The sequence below is a fragment of the Odontesthes bonariensis genome, chromosome 4, assembly GCF_027942865.1.
Source record: "Odontesthes bonariensis isolate fOdoBon6 chromosome 4, fOdoBon6.hap1, whole genome shotgun sequence".
Taxonomy (NCBI): domain Eukaryota; kingdom Metazoa; phylum Chordata; class Actinopteri; order Atheriniformes; family Atherinopsidae; genus Odontesthes; species Odontesthes bonariensis.
The window spans coordinates 31,771,290-31,793,775 of record NC_134509.1 but is presented as its reverse complement, the minus strand read 5'-3'; the positions used below and the strand labels follow the sequence as shown (position 1 = coordinate 31,793,775).

At 39.5% G+C, this 22,486-nt stretch overlaps 1 protein-coding gene across 1 annotated transcript in view; it reads left to right on the top strand.

Annotated features, from left to right (window-relative positions):
* LOC142378949 (voltage-dependent T-type calcium channel subunit alpha-1I-like) overlaps positions 1–22,486 on the top strand; it is a 158,818-nt gene that overhangs the window by 127,101 nt on the left and 9,231 nt on the right. Inside the window, exons 27-33 of the mRNA XM_075463966.1 lie at positions 2,322–2,455; positions 4,750–4,820; positions 10,164–10,242; positions 10,540–10,661; positions 11,464–11,916; positions 17,842–17,982; positions 19,835–19,969. Coding sequence (XP_075320081.1) covers positions 2,322–2,455; positions 4,750–4,820; positions 10,164–10,242; positions 10,540–10,661; positions 11,464–11,916; positions 17,842–17,982; positions 19,835–19,969 — 1,135 coding nt within the window. The remainder of the gene's footprint in view (positions 1–2,321; positions 2,456–4,749; positions 4,821–10,163; positions 10,243–10,539; positions 10,662–11,463; positions 11,917–17,841; positions 17,983–19,834; positions 19,970–22,486) is intronic.

The following is a 22,486-nucleotide window of genomic DNA, read 5'->3' as shown; positions in this document are numbered from 1 at the left end:
GTCGGGTGTCATTAAACATGTGTCCTTGGGAATGAGGTTGTTATATAATTAACTCCGCTGTTCAGAAAAAGCTTATCACTTCTTACAATTGCAAATGTCAAATGAATAACATGAATCTGAGAATGTTTCTTACAGACTGCATCAAATGAGATTGGCATGTGTAAGTTATGATGTAATGTTGCATCATATTGATTTCAGCGATCTTAGCACAGTTTCTTAGTTCCTTTAAAATAATGTTTAAAAATGTAACATGAAAGTATATTCTGATTGTCTTGAAAAAAAACCTGTTTTATTCCTGTGTCTGTTTATCCTAATTCTTTGTGAAGCTTTTGAGGCTCATATCTGGGCCTGAAACTGCTTTGGAGCCCTTAGGGGCTGATATACTGCAGTTCACAACTTCTGTTTCCAGTGTTGCACCGCACCATTTTGCTTTACAGTACCACATCAAACACCACAAACAAGATAACGACATACTTTCACCAAAACAAATCAAAAATAGAAAAAAAAGAAGGCTAACAAGAAACACAATATTAAAGGGATAATCCAGAGTAAAATGCACTTTACATCAATTTACGGGATGTTGGGAGTACATACGTTGAGTTGACATCAAAATCATGTCATTCGGATGTGTTTTGAGAATTTCGATTTGACCGTTTTTAGCCAAAAGTCGTTAGCATGGAGGTGACGGGGGCATCGAGTAGCGCCACTACAAAACGCTATTTTTATACCTCTTCTACAGCTCCAAACAACATGACACTTACGTGGTAGTGAGTAGAGGGTCCCTAAAGCCAAACCGAAGTGTCCCGAGGTCTTCATGTGGTCGGATATAGAGTCCAGAATGAATTAATCAAGCCAGTATCTTTCCCGAAATGTGTCTGCTGCAGCTGCCGCTAAGACCGAGGTGAAGTTGGTTTGATATTGGTTTGAAAAAAAAGACACCTTATTTCCTTATTGTGAATATCTGTCGAATATCCAATATCAAACCAACTTCACCAGGTCTGTAGCGGCAGCTGCAGCAGCAACATTTCCGGAAAGGTACTGGCTTGATTAAATTCATTCTGGACTCTATTTCCGACCACATGAAAACCTCGGGACACTTCGGTTTGGCTTTAGGGACCCTCTACTCACTACCACGTAAGTGTTATGTTGTTTGGAGCTGTAGAAGAGGTATAAAAATAGCGTTTTGTAGCGGTGACATGATTTGCCCCATTCACCTCCACGCTAACGACTTTTGGCTAAAAACGGTCAAATCGAAATTCTCAAAACCCATCCGAATGACATGATTTTGATGTCAACTCAACGTATGTACTCCCAACATCCCGTAAATTGATCTAAAGTGCATTTTACTCCGGATTATCCCTTTAAAACAGCAGCGCATTCATCCATGTTGTGATTTTATCAGACTGAATTACATAGCGCAATGTTCTGATTTTACACACACTTCACATCCAAACCTGTCAAAAATATGTTTGTTTTGTCTTTTTGTGAGTGTTTTGGGTAATCACAAATATCATGCTATATTAACTTATACTTCTGTACCTTTCTTTATCAATTGACATTGTTGGTAGCTTCTTGAGGGGTCTTAACCTCCTCAACAGGACAACAAATTTACTTTAATGGAATTTTTTTCTAATTTTTTTTTTTTTTTTTTTGACAGTGGTGTTCCATCCCATAACTGTAGGGAACCACAAATCATCAACAACAACAAAAAAGAAGAGAAATTCTGTTTTTTAAAGTCTGATTTAACTTTGTCTGAAAATGAAAAAAATAATAACAAAATATAATTTGAAGTCAAAGAATTTACCACATGGTTCTATATCTTTTGTTTCTACCACCCCTCCAAACCCCAAATGTCAACGGCAACGTTCAAATGATCACATCCCACATGCAAAAACTAAATTTGCAGTGTGTTCAAATTTGAGGCCAAGGGTTCCTAACCAATTGTTAGCATGTGATGATTTCGCAGTTAAAATGTTTTGGCTTGTAGCATTCCTAGTGTCACGCTAATTGCCTCTAAAATGCAAAAGACAACATAAATTTAATTAGAAGTGTTTTGAGGCTGTAAGTTCTTACATGGGCCTGGGGTTCTTCTCCCATCACTAGTATAATTATTGATGAAAGGTGCAGGCCTTTGGAAATCTGTGGGCTGTTGGCCATTCCTTTGCCAAGTCAGTTGTGGGAGAGTCATGTAAATTATGCACAGAATCCATGCAGATCATTAATATTCATAGACAAATTAGCATAACAACCCTAGTGTACTTTGGCAAAGTTCAAAATATTTTGGTACATTGAAAGGGTGACGTGTGTTCCTGTGTGTGTAGATGGAATCAGCTGGACTTGGCCATAGTGTTGCTGTCTGTGATGGGAATCACCTTGGAGGAGATTGAGATCAACGCCTCACTCCCCATCAACCCTACAATAATCAGGATCATGAGGGTGCTCAGGATAGCAAGAGGTATACATGAACACACACAGACAATTGTTGCATCTCACTTCTGTTGGTAAGAGGGCTGTAAAACCAAGATAACATATTATGTAAGTCTTTAAAAACCTCATGCCTTTACCTGAATAAGGGAAATGTCTTTTTACTGGTGTTACCAAAAAGAAAATGCAAATGTGTCTGTGACCTGTTCTGCTTTGCTACTATGTACTATTTGCAGTTTCGCTTGCGACTTGTGCATTTTAGTTTTGTTTTTGGTCAAATAAACAACACAATGTACATAAATATCACATGTGTTGTTTATTTGACCAAAAACATCTGTTCATCTGAAGTTGTATTTACCTAGCTCTAAGAAGTGGTAATATCAGTGTGTTGCAACACATGTAGCTGAAAGCAGCTCTACTTATCTTTTTTTACATTATTGTAGGTGGTAAAAGTTGCAATGGTGTCAGTAATAATTCCATTTTGTGTCTGATGTTTATTCGCCGGCTTGGCACAGTGTGAAGATTTGCATTTAATGAGCCCCAAATATAAAAACCCTCTGATTTCAGATAACTTCAGGATAGAGAGAAGGTACATTGTAACACGATATTACACATTTTATATCTTATGTACCTGTAAAATTGACATTATTGTTGCCTTCATTGGCTCTGAATAAAGGCAAATGAACACATATCTTTATATATGACTCTCATTTAGCCCCTCAGCTATCGCTTTTGGGGAAAGTTAAAGCAGCCCTTTTGGCTGCAACAATTTGTTTTAACTTCACATTGAGGAGGATGAGTAATTACATCAATCTCACTTAATCCTCGCCCTCATGCCATCACCCTCTGCCCTCCACTATGTTGCTCAGGGACTGCTGAGTGGACTTATGGGTAATATGCTAATCAAACAGCAGCAGCCAGTGGTAATTAAGAAGCAAAAGGCGTATTTGAGGGTTTGAGGGCTACAAGTGACTTTAAGATTTTTTTTTTTACCCTAATCATATTTCACTGTTCTGTATGAGTGTTAACTGTGTGACTGTGAGAAGCAATTCTAAAATGTTTCTTAATCATCCAAACATTTTTTTTTTAATTTACAAAAATAAGTGGTTAGTTTTTAAAAACATTATAAACATTTTTAAAAACAAATATATATAGCTCCTCTGCTGGATAATGTCCTGGTTCATTTCAAGCTTTAAAAATGCTTATGCATATGTTAGAAAATGTTCTCCCCTGTAACAATTTATTCTACAGTAAGTTAATGTATCTCTGCATTAGCAGCTGATTACTGTACTTACCAGGGCCTGCTTTGGCATTATCATCAGGTGTATCATCAAACATCCAACTGGTGACTTTGCAATCAGGTCAACTGGAATTAAGTAAGTTAACTCACCTGATGACATTAAATAGAAACAAAAGCAAAGCACTCATGAACCTTTTCACCTTTGCCAGGGAGAGAGACCCATTATGGAAGTAATTTACTGCAATGCTTCACAGGCGGTAGTAGTGTTGAGGCTTATCTTTTAACAATTAATTGCAGGCATTACAGTAAATCTTGTAATGGTTTACATTACAGTAAACCTTACTGTAAAGGTCCATTAGCCAGTTGAAAGTGCAGTCCAGGATTCTTAATGCAGCCAAGTCCTTGTACATCATTAAGTTTCAGAGAAAGAGAATGCTTCTGAAAGAGCTAAATATACATATATTTAACCTCCAAACTTTTTTTTTTCTTGCCAAATAAACACAAAAGTCACAAAAAGCACTTCTTATTTCTAAGTAATACTATTGCCAAGAAAATGAAGAAAATTGGACATCAGAGGCTTTGCAGAGCTGGATAATGATTCAGTAAACCCCAACCATGCACTACTACCCCCACATCCAACTTATCTTTTACACACACGTATGCATATCTGCACATTCAACCATCTGTGGAGTGTCCACATCCCAGGAGGTTATATCATCTGAGTGGCCACTGCTGCTGAATACACATGTGGTTTCTCACTCCACTACTGGTAGTAGCATCAGCCTGGTTCCTCCAGAAATTGGACCGCTGGGAATAGTGGAGGGTGTCTCGCGAAGAGACTGGAAACCAATTCAATCTATTGATTGCTCTATCTCTTTCTTTCTCTGCCTACTTCTTTATACTGATCCGATCTATCCTTGTGGTGTATTTCTGTCTTTGATTTCACTGTCTTCTGCTTTTCAGGACTTGTTTTATTGTTTGTCACCCTAACACATGTCCAAAGTGTCTCATATTCACGCTGAACTTAAAATGTTACAGTTTGTGCAGTGGTCACAGTTGTCACATTGTCTGTGATCTCTCTGCAGTGCTGAAATTGTTGAAAATGGCAACCGGGATGAGAGCCTTGCTTGACACGGTGGTCCAGGCTCTGCCTCAGGTATATGTCACCCCCCCCCACACACACACACACACACACACACACGCACACACACACACACACACACATCCTCTCTGAGCTTATCACAAGGACACCCAGGAGTTAATTAACATTTGCGAAATGATAAACGACTGGCATTGATAAATGCTTTGTGAAAACCATGACTTTTTTTTTTACCCCCAATGCCACAACACCCTGCTAACTTTTTACTGCTCCTCTGATTCGTATGGAGAAAAAAAAGATATTTTCAGCATTAAATTTCAACGTTTTATTCCCACTGCTGGTAAAAAGAAAAGGCATGACACTGTTCTCAAGTGCCCACATTCACATGCAGATTTTCACCTTCATTTTGAGATACTTACGTCCAACTTGGAGGAAGGGGTTTGTAGTGATTTAATAGGGGCAGCCTTGCTGTCTGATCACATTCATGAGACAAACCGCAGCAGTTTGTCATGAGATGGCGGTGAAGTGCAGAAAACTCAATAATATTCTAAACATTTTTCACCAGATCTACTTTTTGTCTGTGTACTTCCCCGTTTCTTATAGCATTTGTGTTTCCTTTTGCTTTGTCTCATTAAGACAAAGTTGTCTCAGTTTTCCAATGCCGTACACTGTGGCTTTTTTTTTGTGATGAAGGCAGGTTAAGATGGAGTTAGTGGCAAGAATTTGGCTTGTTTTGGTACAATTATGTTAAATATGGTCTAGCTGAGCATCATTAACTCGGAGCACTCTGTAATTTAGAAATGTCAGTCCAACACAGGACCTTTCAGAGATGTCACACACATTGCCATTTAATCAGTCAAATGATGGCAGTGCTTTTAGTTGGTGCACTAAAGGCTAAGGCTGCTGACATTCTCCATCTACAGTCCCAGAAATATGTACATTCTTTTAATGCAGCAACATAATGTTTTATCCTGTGAGGCAGCTGAATTTTCAAAATACCTATAAGGTTACAAGCATGTTTTCCTCAACTTTGATTCAAAGGTATTTCTTCCATTACATTTTTAACGTGTCTGCCCTTTACAACTGTTTCTATGGGGCACACCCCACATGGTTCTGTATAACAAACTATCTGAAGCTTTAGGTTAGAATGCTCATATCCTTAGGAATTGTTTTCCAGAGGCCATTTTTACACGATTTAGTTGTGAATATGTAAGGCCAGCCGGTGTTTGCGAAATCCCTCGAGGTAAGATTCAGTTGCAATGTTCATTGGGAATTAAAGGCTCAATAGGTAGTTTGTTCATTGCCTTATAGGGGACACGTTATGAAAAAAGTTAACTTTTCGCTGTGCTTTAGATCATATATGGGGTGTCTAAAGTCGCTTACAACTGGAAAAGCACAGCTCTGGCATTTTGTTTTAGTCCCTTAATATCTGAAAATGTATTATTCACTGGGCCGTTCAGATATGTCACCCTACAGTTTATCCAGCCTCCTCTCTCTGTATTTCTGCATCACTTCAGAAGACGCTGCATTCACTGAACCTCAGAAGTGGAAAGTTGAAATTTTTCTGCTTTTGCTTTGCCATTAACAGCAAATCTCATCAGTAGTTACATAGTTAAATAAATAAATAAAAGAGGAAATAACCCACTTGCAGGATTTTATTTAATGTTTTGTATTCCAAGGAAATCTGACTTCTGATTGGTGTTCTTTAATTTTTTTTTACCAGTCAGAAGACAATTCCAGTTTCTCTTTTGTCACTGAATGCACCATCAGTGCAACCCATCTGGGAAATGTTGGCCATATAAACAACAGTTCTTAATTTGAGCCGCTAAATACGCGAACAAAACACAGAGGAACGGAGCGACAATGAAATCAGAGTTTACGGAGTTGACATGTGATGGATGTACTATTACATAAGTTCTCAAATATGTTATTAACTAGCCATCAATCGTTACATTAAATGCTTTGTGCTTTAACAACTTAGACAAATTCCACTCATGACTCAGGATGAGAGTGTGCCTAAAAGATGGAACAGTAGCTGTTCACGGTCTAAAACAAATTGAAGTATTGGAGAATAAAATTCCCAATCTGTTATTTTTCTGTCAGGTTTGGTCTGAGCTCTCAGGCTCTTTACTATGCTCTCACGTACAATAATACTGGGTTCTCATTCTCATGTGCTTCTCATTTTGAAGTACACTGACTTTTGTTATGCACATTCCTGGGTCTAAAACTGCCCTGGAGTGTTCGGGACTTTGGTTCCCAGTCCCGCATCCCACCCTTTGGCCTTATGGTCACTTTATCTGAGAATTTTGATTATTGTCTTTGTTGTCTTTTCAACATGGGAACAATATTGTACATTTTTAGGGCTCATATTATTCTCATGACAATGATGTTACATTACCTACTGTCACCCAAATGGATTCCATTTTTACAATCCGGTGGAATTGGTCCCACAACCACAAGAGCTTGCATATTTTTTTAATCTTAATTATATGTTGTTTCTTCTTCACGAACAAACAACCCATGGGGTTGTACCTAGGAGGAGGAGTCTCATAGGATCATGTGCCCCCATTTTAACAAAAAATGACATTTAGGATCTTTATATTTTGGATAAATTGGATGAAAAGTTTGCATTTACTGAAATTACTCATGATTTGGATTACATTTCACTTCTGCTCTGGCTCTACCTTTGATCTCGATACCTGTAAAGTTTCATAACTGGATTTGGCACGGCTCTGATAGTATTGCTGCAGGGATATGAACAGATGCCACATTATATAGCATTGCTGTGGTGATAGTTCTGCTACAGGATGTGTCTCTACAAGCTGATGACAAAGAGACTATCAGATGGACACTCAAGGTCAAACAACACCTGATGCGCCATCACAGCTGCTGACTGGTATTAATTCAGTTTTTTACATCAGTCCCTAGGAACCGTGGAAGAGTGAAAAAGAGGACTTTTTAGATGATGCATGCAGAGATAAGATATATCAGATTTTCAAAAAGAGACAAATGCAAAGTTGCCTCTTTCCTTCTCTCTTGATAAACTAGTATGCCATCATCCACCCTACAAGCTCACTGCAGTGTAAAATATCTTGCTGCATATAAAACAGGAGTTACTTATATTTTTCAATGAAATACAAGAAACATACACAAATGGATCTGGACTGACTGTTCTCTTCAAAACAGCTCTTCATTAGATATGCAGTATGAATTAATGGTGAGAGACACTGTGTGTTTTTAATTGTTACCTAATCAATTCTGTAGTCGAGCCATCTTTGAGGGTTTTTGTCAGACAGATGTCTGTGTACAAAATATGTACACACACAGGCATTCACTTGAGCTTGTTCTCTCTGAATAATGATAATTACAATATCATATCATCACAACCGCAGGGCATCACCGGTCGATAGTAAATTAAAAATGAAAAACAAGTTCTGAACACCAGTACAGAAGATCTTAAATCACAAGCAGTGTTAAAACAAATAAACAAACTATAAAATTCCAGTTGTACTAATACTTAAACTGATCCTTATAGTCCTGCTTTTGTCTAAAACTGTAAAAATGAACCCCTCCCCCCTCACCGTCGTTGCAATTTCCTAACGAGATATCACTCTATCCTTCAAGTCAGACCTTTAGGTCTTGATCATGTAAGCTATAAAAGACATAAAGCTACTATAAGTACTACTATTAGAGTTTTGAGTGGGCGCCATTGCCTCTCACATGTCAGTGTGAGCTTTGGCACATTACCAAAGATGCAATAGTAACAGAATGTGCCCCACCGTGACACAGATTACTGAATCAAGGTTTCAGTAGTCAGAAAATCAAGTAAAAACTTTTGCATATCGGTGCAGATGTGTTAGCAATGGAGATCAAAAGGTACAAATAACTAAATCAGCTCTAACTCTGGTTCTTTCGTGGTAAAGTTACCCACACACCAGCCTTAGTACTCCCACTGCAGTAAGCAATTTGTGTCTCGCAGAACAGCATCCTCATCCCTGTTGTGCACTTCCATTCTCTGCCCGAGGGATCTTAACACATCAGTAGGTTCAAGGTACACGCAGCAAACTGCTTCAGGCCAGGTTGTGCCATTTAATATCCAACAGAAAATATCAACATGCACAGCTGTGGAGAAGAAGAAAAGCTACCTTTTGGGGTTTGCTTAACTTCTCCTGCTTATCCCACTTTTCTCCTTCATTATTTCCTGTTTTCTTCTCCTCCAATAAAGGCTATACATCTTGTTCTTTCCTCTTCTGCTGGCAGTTTATTTTCTTGTCGAAAAGATTTATACAGTCACGTATTCATGAGCACCCCACTGGCTTCCCTGTGAAGTGACTTTGCTAATGCTGTGCTGCTTGTGTCTACTATTGCACTCCAGGGGGTTCTTTAACCATTTGCATTGCATATCCCCCTTTGCAAATGTTTTGAAACTTTATACTTTATATTCAAATCCGGCTGAAGTCAGCTCATGTAGATGTTCCCAATTTTGAAGGATCAGTCTTTAGTTAACCTTGATTCTTGGCAGTGGAGATGATTTTTGTGATCACTTGCACGGTAAATATCTATTTGGTTGTTTGCAACTATTTTATGATTTGAATAAATGTTTGATTTAATGACATTTCAGCCACCGATGCAAGAAAAGAACTGTTTTATGTTACATTAAAGGGACACTGTGTAATTTCTTCCCCCATCTAGTGGTGCAATTTTATTTTGCAAAGTCGAATGAATTTGCTCTTTAGCGCCTCGAGTTTTCAAATGTGCGTTGCAACTTGTTGAACTACGGCAGGCGGTATGTGTCAAGATTCTCTTTGTCGCTTTTTTGGCGACGAGGATCCCTTCTCCTGTGGCGTGGCATAACTATGGTCTTCCGATTAGAACAAAAGTGCAGGCCGTTCAGGCTGGTTTATCCCAGAGAATGTCTAATGGCGTAGACTGGTTCTGTTTATACCTGCGTACAAACGTGACGTCAAAATTACGTCATTTCCGCTTGCAGGCCTGGCGTTGGGGAAAACGCGTTTCGAAGTGCTTTATGTCCCTCTCGGCACTTCGTCGTTTTTCATAGACCGGAAGGACATGGCAGCCTCCATAGAGCTTGCCCGCTCTATGTAGATACAGACAAGTGATTCTTCACTCAGGAGGATAAGTGAGATTGTTGACAGAGATCATTTTACACCAATGAGGACTAACTTATGAATGATTATGTTGATTTGAGCTAAAAAAAATGACTTAATATATTACATAATGTCCCTTTAAAGGCTAATCTTGCCTGTGCAACATGTGTATTACTCGACATGAATGATATATTTTCTAAAATGTGATTCATTTGTGAGAGTTTACTCTCAACTGCTTATCTGACGTTCAATTAATGAATGAACATAACAAATGTTTCTCTTTGTGTGTCAGGTGGGGAACCTCGGTCTGCTCTTCATGCTGCTGTTTTTCATCTATGCTGCTCTCGGGGTGGAGCTTTTTGGAGAACTAGGTAGGTCTTTTGGAAACATTTCTTTTGAAATTCTACTCTTCTACTCGCTAACTGTCTACTATAAAGCTCAGAATTAAGCAAAGATTTATCTATTTATTGTGTGATTTTCTTGCACAATCCCACTGCTGTGTCCAAACTTGTTTTATTTGGACTGGAAGGTGGATTTGCCACCGTCTGTTTAAATATGACAGTATAAGTACAGGATTTGTTTAGAATCTTTGTCCATAGGATCTTGTAACACTTTCTAAGCCTCTTCTTTCTGTCCATGTTTTTGTACCTCATCTTGTCCCCACTTAGTGTGCAATGCTGACTACCCCTGTGAAGGCATGAGTCGCCATGCTACATTTGAAAACTTTGGAATGGCCTTCCTAACACTCTTCCAAGTATCAACCGGAGACAATTGGAATGGCATCATGAAGGTACATCAGTCTGGGTGATTTCAGTTGGATGTATTCATGTTGATATGTTCACTTCTGTCATATCATATGTACTGGGCAGTCTAATTATCTAAGATGGCTGGTTCTCACTGTCCTTACATTGAATGGTGACAGCATGGAGCTCAATCAGAATGGGAGCTGCCAAAAGCAGCTCTTCATTATATCCCAGGAATACACAGCGGCACACGTTCCTGTTTTTTGAAATACCAAGACACCAATCTTACCACAGGAAGAAACTGATGAGCAGGACTGTTATTGAATGACTTCACTTCAAATTCCTGAGTCAGACAATATTTAAGTGGGACAAATGTCATGAGCTTGTTCCTAAGCAAAGGTGATGTTGAAAAATAAATGTTCGCTCAAAGCCTGCAGTGAATAAATAAAGTTTAAAGATTAAGATGTAGTTTTACAAATGTATTTGATCTTCACCTCTACCAAGACTTCCTCAAGCACATACCCAACTGCAAATCAGTACCGAAGTGGCTAGATTTCAGGACTGAATACATTTGACAGTGTGCTTTGTGAAATTTTTACGGTTGTTTTCAGATGTGCAAGAGCAAATACTTTTCATTGAAAATAGAATTTCCCATGATGATGGTTCTCAAATTCAGTACCAGCCAAAACTGTGGACACAACAACCCATTTGTTTTGTATGATTACTTGATCACCATTTCTCCTACTTCTCTCCATTTTATTCAGCCATTGAATATGTGATCCTGCATTGGGCTAAATTTGGTTTGACTCTTTCTTCCTTTTCCTTTTCTCGAACTCCCACTTCCATCAGGACACCCTCAGGGAGTGCCCACAGGACCGTCCAGGCACTGACTATGGCTGCCACAATGGACTGCAGTTCATCTCTCCAATGTATTTTGTGTCCTTCGTGCTCACTGCCCAGTTTGTGCTGATAAACGTGGTGGTTGCTGTGCTCATGAAGCATCTGGATGATTCCAACAAGGAGGCGCAGGAGGATGCGGAGATGGACGCAGAAATTGAGCTCGAGCTGGCTCAGGGAGGCCTCTGCTGCATGACGGGGGGCATCGGAGCCATTGCTGGGGCCACAGGTAGCGCTGTGAGTGGGACAGCCGTGGGCAGCGCAGCGTCTGGTGCGATTACATCAGGGACAGCCGGGGGTTCAAGTGGCGTAGTGATGGCACCGCAACGAGACGGGGGAGGAGAAGGTTATGTAGCTCATGAAGGACACATACACCATCGATGTCGGCTGTATTCTCCTGCTCAGGTAAGTGGACTTTCAACCATTCAAGAGTAATCAGTGCTGGTACAGCCCCACTTTCAGTTTCAAAAACTTAGATAAGGGTTGTACATATAGAACCTGAGCTAAATATATGATTTGAACCACTTTACAATCCTACTTATAAAGATCACTAAATATATATGTAGAAATATTTACACATATGTATATACATGTTTAATATGACTAAATATTACCATGGATATTAAAGAAAAATTGGAACTAGTGAGCCTACTATGAACACACATTACAGCACTGAGGGAATCACTTTAAAAAACACATTGTTTCACAATGCAGTGCAGTTACTGAAGTGCTGTTAACAAACTGTGAGGAAGAGCTTAATGATGCGGGATTGCAAGCAATAGCTTCACATTGTAGTACCCAGTAAATTAGTTATAAATCAACTATTACTGAGCAACAGCTTCCATTTCTTTTTATTAAAAGATCACCAATTTGGTCACTCACTTGTTTTTTTTTATATTTTCTGGGCTGCAGTGCGTGGCCACTTTAGTCAAAGCTTGAGAGGTATGTCTGCTTTTAATGACTGTAAAATCATTTCCAAGGGCACTTTGTGTTTCATGATGCACCAAATGTTTTTTCCTGTCGTATGACCCAATATCAGCCCAGCTTTAGCTGACACACATGACTTCACATTTTACACCGGAATACGTCGGTATACAGATGAGTTCATGGTCAAGTCAATGACTGCGAGGACCCAGGTCCTGTTACTGCAAAATAAACCCAAATCATCATCTCTTTACCAACACGCTTGGCAGCTGATATGAGGTGTTTGTACAGATTTGCTGTTGCGCTGTGTATCAGGCTAAATCTCCTTTCTTTGTAAAATATAAATGATGACATTGTAATATGTCATGGGTTGTTGTTCGCCTGAGGATGTACTTAGCTAATTTAAAGACCGGCAGTAGCGGTTGGTGATGCCCAACTAGTCAGCCTCTATGGGACTGCACAGCAGCTGGAGTTGTTTTTATTGATATGAAATACTGCTGCCCTACTTGTGCAAACAAAAGGTGTTGGTGACTTTTACAAACATCCACGAGAAGATGCTTTAACACACAAACCACCAAGCAAAGACCCATGCAGGGGAGCCCTGTGCACGTATTTGCAAGGATATTAAATGGCTGCTGTCGCCACCGTTCTAAAAATACCATCCGTGGAGGCATTAGCTGTGTTGGCTCTCATTCTTCAGTTGCCTGATTGCTGCTGCTCAAACAGCAAGTGAGAGCAAGCTGCACTCATAAACAATTATTGCACCTGCAATGAGAATTTTTAGAGGTGCGCTGGCAAATTGATTAAAAAAAACAGAAACAAACAAAAAAAACGTAGAAACAAAGGGTAGCAGATAGAAGAAAGATGGAGAGAATTTCTTTGACAAAGGAAAAAGTGACAATTGTAATAGTAACAAATGAGCAAGTTAGGCACCATGGAAAAATTGTATTAGTTTTCTGAGTTTTTCTGTCAGTTTGTTGGGGTGGCTGATGGCAGTAAAAGGTGATCCCATTAGACATTACCTTGACACACAGTCACAGAAATTCTACAGCTGTGCAATTAGAAATTAGATATTCTTCAAATGATTAAAGACCTTCATTTCCTAAATTCAAATTCAATTCAAAAATACTTTATTTTTCCCAGAGGGCTCTAATACTGAAACTATTTCCCTCTTTCAGTCTATGTAACCCTCTTATTCTTGCACTTTTACTCGCCAAAAAAGATTGTAATTGCTTGGGTTCATGGAACAGAAGCTATAATCACAAAGTGGATGTACAGTTACGCTTAAGCCATTTTGGTCTTCACCTTCACAATTGCTAACTGCCCCTTTACTTAATGTTCACTTGGTTTCAGCTTTGTTAGCTGTCTGTCATTTGATGGGCAGATATTGTACAATGGCTTCATCAGAGTGTTTTAGCTGAAAACAGCTGCTGCAGGTGAAGAAGACTAACAGGAGCTGACAGAATGGGGGAAAAAAACTGAAAGGAAAAAAGAAATAGTAAAAAAAAAAAAGCTGAAATAGTAAAGATTAAGGGACAGACAGAACTGGATGATTATTTTTGGATCAGTTTACTCCCCATGGAACTCATTCGCTTCGCACGTAGCCATTTTACCTTCTCCTAAATGTGGAAATACTCATAATAACAGCTTTAAGTTATCCTGGCTAAGACACTCTGCATTTAAACCCACTGAGCTGTGCAAAATTACCTAAATTCCAGTCTCAGCACATTGTTCTCTTTTACTGTTTTCTCTGTTTCACAGTCTCCGCAGCTAAATGGATCCTTAAAGGTTACTTTAGGCTCAACCAGAAACACAGAGCGGAAACTTGATAACAAACTCAGATTTGTTGCATTCCAGAAACACAACTATGTGCAATATGTTTTAAAGATTTATTAGTTGATTAAAAAAATGTAAGGAAAAAGGAATTACACTAACCACACTGATCTAGGATTTTGCAGGCATTCTTTCTACATACATGCCCAGTAATATTGTTTTAATGTTTTAAATACTTGAACGCAGTTTTTCTAGAGAAGATAAATGTTTTGTATATGGGATTATCGTCCATTGACCCTTTTGGGCTTTCACATGCGCGAGCGTACCAACAAGAGGTAAGTGACACGCTGTTTATAAAGTTGTTTTGTCACGTCCCCATGCCAGTAATGTGAGAACCATGCATATGGTTTTGATGGTTTATAAAGTGGTGTGACGTTTCTGCTGTGTGCAAGTTGTTGTTTTACGTGGAAGGGTTAGCACTTGCCCCTTAGCCACCACGTATTAGCCTCGCATGACAGGCTGCGCGAACAGCGCAATCGCCGCACAGGGAGCGCAGATTTGCACCTGTCTGTGTCCTACCGTCAGTATTTCACAACCTCTAGCAATGGGATTGCGCTTCAAATGCCCCGGAGTTCCCCTTTAAAAGAGCTGGTGTAACTTTGACTCCACAATTATGACAATTAATTCAATTGAGTCTAGTTTATTCATTGACAAAATATAAGAACACTTTGAAATGAAGTAAACAAGTTTTATTCAAACCCATTTGAATACAGTTCATAGCCGTCAAATCAATTATCAACCCGACAACCCCAAAACGTGTTATTCCTCCAAAAGCTTAAATCAGAAATCAGATTCCTCCCCATCAGCAACAAACGCTGTTTTGTTGGTAACTATGCCGTGGGAACTTAATGAACCTAAATAATCTTTTGTCCTTTGGTTCATAGGGAGGGAAATTAACTCTGTCACCCATCTGAAAGAATGACATTGAATCAATGGGGGTGTGAGCAGAGGATGGGGAAACAGTGAGAGATGCTAACACTGGAATGGTTGGAAGAAGCGATGAAATTGTGAGTGGGTGGCAGGCTCTACCTCAGGCTCATTGTGTTTATATCTCACTGTCTGTCAGGCTATTGGTATTTTTAACCAGGAAACGAGTAACAGGAGACATGGAAGTGCAAAAGGAAGCTCTTTTTATGTGCCTTTAAAAGTACACTATATTTCTAATCTCCATTCTGATTAACAAGCAAATAGCTTTCCTAGATTGAAAGCTCGGCCAAGGGCCTTTTCGTATTTGCATTTATAGTGAGATTTTTTTTTATCTTTTATCAAGGAACACATGGATACCAAAACACATTTACAACACGCAGAATGACAACAAAAAAGAATCTCAAACTACTTAGAAAATTAGATTTGATATATAGTTTGTATGAGTAGTATAGGGTTAGAGAAATCTAAAACATTTACACACACACACCCAAGTGTCCAAAAACCTCATTTCCTCCACTAATGCAGTTAGAGGAATGTGTGTCACAGAGCGTGTTAGTACTATTTAATTCTCATTTCAAGAAACAGCATAAACCAACAAATCCCGACCCATTACATTTGGGCATCTGATAACCAGCACACAAAGTAACATGTAACTTTCTAAATATTCAGGTTAGACTCCCTTTTTGCCTGAAACTGTCACCACAAGAGCCTTTGGAGATATTCTTGACTTGTTTTGTAACTAGCACTCGTTTCCATGGCCACCGAGAAAATATCTACAAGTGGCGTGGGAAAAGACCCTAATAAAAGCTTGATGCTTCTTGTCTGTATTTCTGTGTACAAGCAGAGCAGTCGCTTCATCTCTTTTTTGTTTTACTGCCAGGTAAATGTCCTCCTTTTTTCTACGCTGTGTTATAATATTGATGAGCACAAGAGCTCAGATACGATCTACCTAATCTGCAAGAGTCCACTTTTTATTTTATTTTATTTCACACTTTCAGACAGTCGTTCCTGGAAGGCACATTGCTGTAATCACAAATGCACAGACACACCTACGTCAAGAAAGAATGGAACTTAAACCTTCCAGTTCACCCCAGGACGCCTGGACAGTTGGTGTGTTGAGAGGGTGTTATTAATTTAGTGTTCATCTTGGAAAGAAAGAGAAATTTAAGGACACAGCACCTCAGATCTGGATACAGATAAGAGTTTCTTTTTCATATGTACGAACATATGCATCATTTGTCCGAAAATCTAAAATGATTCTTGATGTTTTCCTCTTTCAAATCTGAAAATGTGTGTGGTACAGGGCAAAGGACAGGGCACTTCTAAGAGTTAGAAAGGAAATAGCAGTGAATCAAACAGGATCATGGGCACCATTTACCAAATGTCCCCAGCCTAGTCAATCAATCAAGCTGCCTCACCCCTCACTGTGCATTCTGCAGCACTTAAAACAATGCGTACTATGCTCATACTGAATAGGTATGTGCTGCCAGGGACTTACTTTTAGCTGTGGTTCTCCTCCTCACCTCACACCCATTTGCAGACACTCTTATAGTATTTGGACAAAAACAGGAGGGAGGAGCACTTATGGCAAAAAAAAAAAAAGCAGTCTGAAATTTAAAAATTTGAGTGGAAAGAGAAGAAGAGCATACAAAATGTCTAGTCTCCAGGGAAACCATATCAAGAGAAAGAAATTGTAGTAAAAACAATATGAATGACAAAAATACAGAGATACCTGGAGGCTAAACCAATCAAAATAAATAGTTTTTAACATCATTAGGTGTTATTTAATCATTTTTTGCATTCAAACCCCCCCCCCCCCCCAAAAGATCACCACATTGATGTTCGTCTTCTCCTTCAGCCGGGATTTAAGCAGGCAAATGTCAGTGGTATCTGTCTCGCAGCTGTCAACAGCAGCTGAAAATAACACTGGCTTCAACAGATGGTGCCTAATTAAACAACACATTCCATGATGTAGTCAGCGTGTTGTACAAAAGAAGAAGTGATGAAAGAGAAACATGAAAGAAGAGAAAATAGGAAGGTTTGAGATTTCAAACAAACGAGAAGGTTGCGACTGACATAGAGACAGTGGCAGCCTTTTTCCTACAAAATGTATGCAACTGGTTCAAGGCAGGTTAATGACAATAAGATGTGCATCAGCTGGGATGGAGGTTTGTGGAAGGATAAAATTTGCCGACAGAACGTAACAGATTGATAAAGTGACAAAAGGTCTTTGAGTTTGGAGCCATGACAGAGCGTTGCCAGAGGGCCAGTGGTCTTATTGAGAGTCATAAGTTTGCTGAATGTTTGCCACAGTTTTCATTCTTTGCTCCTGGCAGTTCCAGTAACTTGTTTCATGACAAATGTTGTGTTTGTTGTTTGACAGAAGCAGTGACACATGAAAGTTATCGTACATCATTTTGGAAATTGCATCCCATGCCGGCCTTTGTTACACGATACGATCGGTGCTACTCTCTTGTCATGCAAAAACGTATTTAATAATTAGTTTATTCTTAATATCATGATAATAAATGTGCATTGAACTGTTAGAGTAGCCGTTGTTGCTTTGTTCTAACAGCCGTCCAAAAAGTCAAACAGTGCGTGCGTTTGTTTGTGTGTGTGTGTGTGTGTGTGTGTGTGTGTGTGCAGGAGAGCCAGTGGCTGGACAGTGTGTCTCTGCTGATAAAGGACTCGTTGGAGGGAGACTTGATTGACAACCTCTCTGGTTCAGTTTTTCACCACTACTGCTCTTCTCCTGTTTGCAAGGACTGCAAAAGTCATCCACAAGAGGTGAGTGCTGGGCATTCAAACACAGGCATACTCCCGGTCTGTCTTTCTATCAGGCAAGGGAGCTATAAATAACCATCTCATTTTGTTGAGCCTGAGGAAAACTGATATGGTTGATTTTTTTTTTTTTTTTTTTTTAGTCATGCAGCCATGTTAATAAAGGCTTTTGATCCTTTTGTTCACCACAGAGTATGGTGCTTTGATTTATTTCTTTCTGCTGGCATTATTATTTATCTGACGAGTGGTGCACAGCCATAAAATCTTAACAGCATGATTTAATGGACTGATAAAGGTAAAGTGTTTATCAATAACAATATCATATGAAAAGTCAAAGGTCAGTTTGATTGAAATAGTTTTAGTGATTGTCATTGCATGAATTACATATTGTGATTATCACTTACATAGAGGCCGACGGTGCATGCATGTATAATGTATAATTGTCACGCTGAGAAATAAAGATAGTAGCTCACTGTCGTTACAAAGAAAAGAAAAGAAACTATTGGATGGCTTAAATGAGAGTAAAACGTAGGTGTCTACTAGCACAGAGAGCCAGATATCAGTTCTTGGCTGCATAGCTTAGCGCTCCATCAAAATATAGTTTGATAGTGTGTTAGTTATATAGAGTTATTTATCTAAGAGAAGTTTTTTATCAAAAATATGCTAAATAAATAGAAGTGATCCTTTTAAACTTATTGAAGTTAACAAAAATGCAAATGTGCACCGGAAATTTGTCAGGACAATGCAATGCTGTAATGCTATTGTCATAACAGTAAGTGGGTAAATTTATCAGTGTTCAAGAACTCCAAATATTTTGATCTGGAAAATAATATGTGAAATGTTGAGGCCTAGCTGACGAAATCTAATGTCTATCCCAGAGGGTTTCAGGATACATGCGCTTTAAATGATATTCCTCTAATTCATTTTTCATGTGATTGTATTCTATTCAAAACAAAATTCAGATACAGTGGAAATGTGAATGTAATTAGTTTTCGTGGTGGAAATATCTACATCCATTACTGTCAGAATTTGCACTGTATTACTTTCTCTTGTCTGTAGGAATATTGTGATATTTTCTCTGTACAATCAAGCCATGTTCACCCTTAAAGTTCCAGTTACACTTTTCACCACCAAATGATACTTACTTAAAACACATTTGTATGTCGTGCACACTACAATTTCACCATAATGCAGACGGATGTGAATCAATCTGTCTTACACTTTTAATATGCGCTCAATGGCTCTTTATCTCTGTAGTTGTGTGGTGTGTGTGTGCTTTATTGTATGAGTCACAGAAGTTTGCTATCGGTGTGCTTTACATATAACGCTGCATGTGAAGAGGTGGGACCTGACTGCATAGCTTCTGCATAGCTTCCAGTACCTTCATCATCTTTCAGTTTCTCTCTACTTCTATCAGTCTCTTTAAATTGAAACGATCCAATTTTATGGATGGGTTATTTTTTTCTTTAAACTATTGGAAAAATAGAAACATTATTTTTCAAAAACACACAGAAAATCTCCACCCTGTAGTACACACTGAACAGCACTGAACTTGCTGTCATACCCCACGTTATGCGAGTCTTAAGTCGTCATGGATTTAAACTGCAGCTTGTGTAAGGTATTTTCATTCGTGTAATATGTGCTGAAAGATATTTTCTATCTCTAGCTGTGACCGTGTCTTTAAAAAAGGTTGTTATTGTTGTGAAATTTTGAGAGAAATTAAAAGTATCTAAACAGTAACTCAGAGTTTTGCCTCTCCTGACAGTCTGTCGACAAATTTTTGCCCCACTGTGACTGGCTGCGTTGTGTGTGTGTGTGTGTGTGTGTGTGTGTGTGTGTGTGTGTGTGTGTGAGACAGATCCGACTGGCAGAGGTGGAACAGGCATCGCTGATGTCAGAGCAGCTGTCAGACAAATCGTCGTCACCAGCTTTACCTGATGACCTCAGCCTGGAGGAACACAGCAGCTACCAGCTGCTTGTCAGACGCAGTCAGGTATGCCCACTCATTCATTCACATGAAACAGACTTTCACTGTTTTGAGCTCACTTGTACAAATGTCTTCTACGCGAGATGCACATGTCATATGACAAAATGGGTTCTTACACTCAGTATACGCACAATTGGGATTTTCTGTTGTCTACGATGGGCTGTAATTCATCATTTGGGCAAGACGTTAACCTTATAAAATAATACAACTCGGAACTTGTTCTTCTGTCCATTCCTGGGATATGTGCATCGCATAGCTGAAAATCATCAGACGTTAGCTTTCTCGCGTTAATGCAGCAATATTGAACTTTGTCCCTGCGCACATGTGGTGCAGGAAAACTTGTTGGACTTCAACAGAGCTTTGACCTCAACCCCATCAAAAAACTTTGGGATGACATAGCTGGGACACTGACTGTGAGTCAGACCTCAAACAACATCAGCCTCACTATGTCTTCTACTACTTCCAAAAAAGTTTGAATGCTGTAAAATGCAACTGGATCCTGGACTTTCTTACGGAGAGACCCCAGTCAGTCCGGATTGGAAACAACACCTCCAGCACCACCACACTGAGCACAGGGGCACCTCAAGGCTGCGTGCTCAGTCCACTGCTGTTCACACTCCTAACCCACGACTGCACAGCACTACACGACTCGAACCACATAATCAAGTTCGCTGACAATACGACCGTGGTGGGTCTCATCGAAAAGAACGACGAGTCATCATACAGGGAGGAGGTGGAAAAGCTGATCACCTGGTGCAAAGCCAACAATCTGTCTCTGAATGTGGACAAAACTAAAGAGATGGTTGTTGACTTCCGCAGAGCACAGAGGGACCACGAGCCTCTGCACATCGAAGGCTCCCCGGTGGAGATTGTGGAGAACACCAAATTCCTTGGTGTCCATCTGGCGGAGAACTTCACCTGGTCCCTCAACACCGGCTCCACCGTAAAGAAGGCTCAGCAGCGTCTCCACTTCCTGAGAAGGCTGAAGAGAGCCCACCACCATCCTCACCACCTTCTACAGAGGGACCATAGAGAGCCTCCTGGGTAGCTGCATCACCGCCTCGTTCGGTAACTGCACCAAACTGGACCGCAAAAACCTTCAGCGTGTGATGAGGACGGCTGAAAAGATCATTGGAGCCACTCTCCGCTCCGTCTCAGACATCTACACCACACGCTGCATCCGCAAGTCAACCAGGATTCTTAAAGACCCCACCCACCCCTCACATAGACTTTTCTCACCCCTCCCATCTGGCAGAAGGTACCGCAGCATACGGTCTGTCACCACCAGACTACAAAACAGCTTCTTCCCCCAGGCCATACGACTCCTCAACGCTCAGAGACTGATCTGATCACCTCTGTTGTCCCAGCTGTTCTTTATTGTTGCTGTTTGTTGCACTGAAAAACTTCTCGAGAAACGTTATTTCATTGCACTGTATACTGTGTATATGGCTGGAATGACAATAAACCCTCTTGAATCTTGAATCTTGAAAATGTCTAAAATGTAAATAAAAAGTGAATGCAATGTTTTGCAAATCTCACAAAACATTATTTCATTCACAACAGAAGATAGAAAATATATCAAATGCTGAAAGGAAGACATTTTGATATTTCTTTGGAAAATGTCAGCTTATCGGGAAAATTTGATTGCAACATGTCTCAAAAACAGATGGGACTAGGGGAAAAAAGGCAGGGGAAGTCTAATTACAACTGAAGAGAAACACTGAAAGGAAAACCTTGAAGCCAATTTGGTTATGTAATTGGCAACAGGTCAGTGGCATAAAGAGCACCTTAGCAAGGCAGTGTCTCTCAGAAGAAAAAATAAAACTGCATCTACAAGTTGTGAAGCAATTACAGAATGATTTTTCTCAACATATCATCAAAAGATTTTGATAATCTATGAACATCTCAGAAAGTGAGGTGGCACTGCATTTGAAAAGGAGCCATGATTCGTTCATGGAAATGACTGCACAGGCTCATGGACACGTCCAGAAATCTTCCCCGTGATCACTGTCATCAACAAATGCAGGTTTTTAAAGAAAAAAAACATGTGTGAACATGCTTTATAAACCCTGCTGTCTTTTATATCAGTTTGTTAGATTTGCAGATCATTGTATTCTGTTTTTATTTACATTTTACACAACATCCTGACTTTTCTGGAATTGGAGTTATATCATTCTTCATCTTCATGATTAAGTTGTTATTTTATTATTATACCAACGCAGCCCCCTGCAGTACATTTGAAACAGTCATACATGAAAAAATCCTTTCTGGCGTCAAACCCTTATTAGCCTTACATTAGCCTTAATTTGATATTTTTAGGACCTTGAGGAGCCACATGTTATATCACCCCACCTCCTTACTAATCACCATTAACTTTTTACATGCTTTACTACATGTTTAAACACCTAACACACGACGCCAGTGTACTGGGATATGTAGGTGTGAGACTGTGTGTCTTTCATGTGTCCATCTTTTATAGAACACTTTTTGTGCTTTCAGTTCACAGTGGTTCCACCTGGCCTG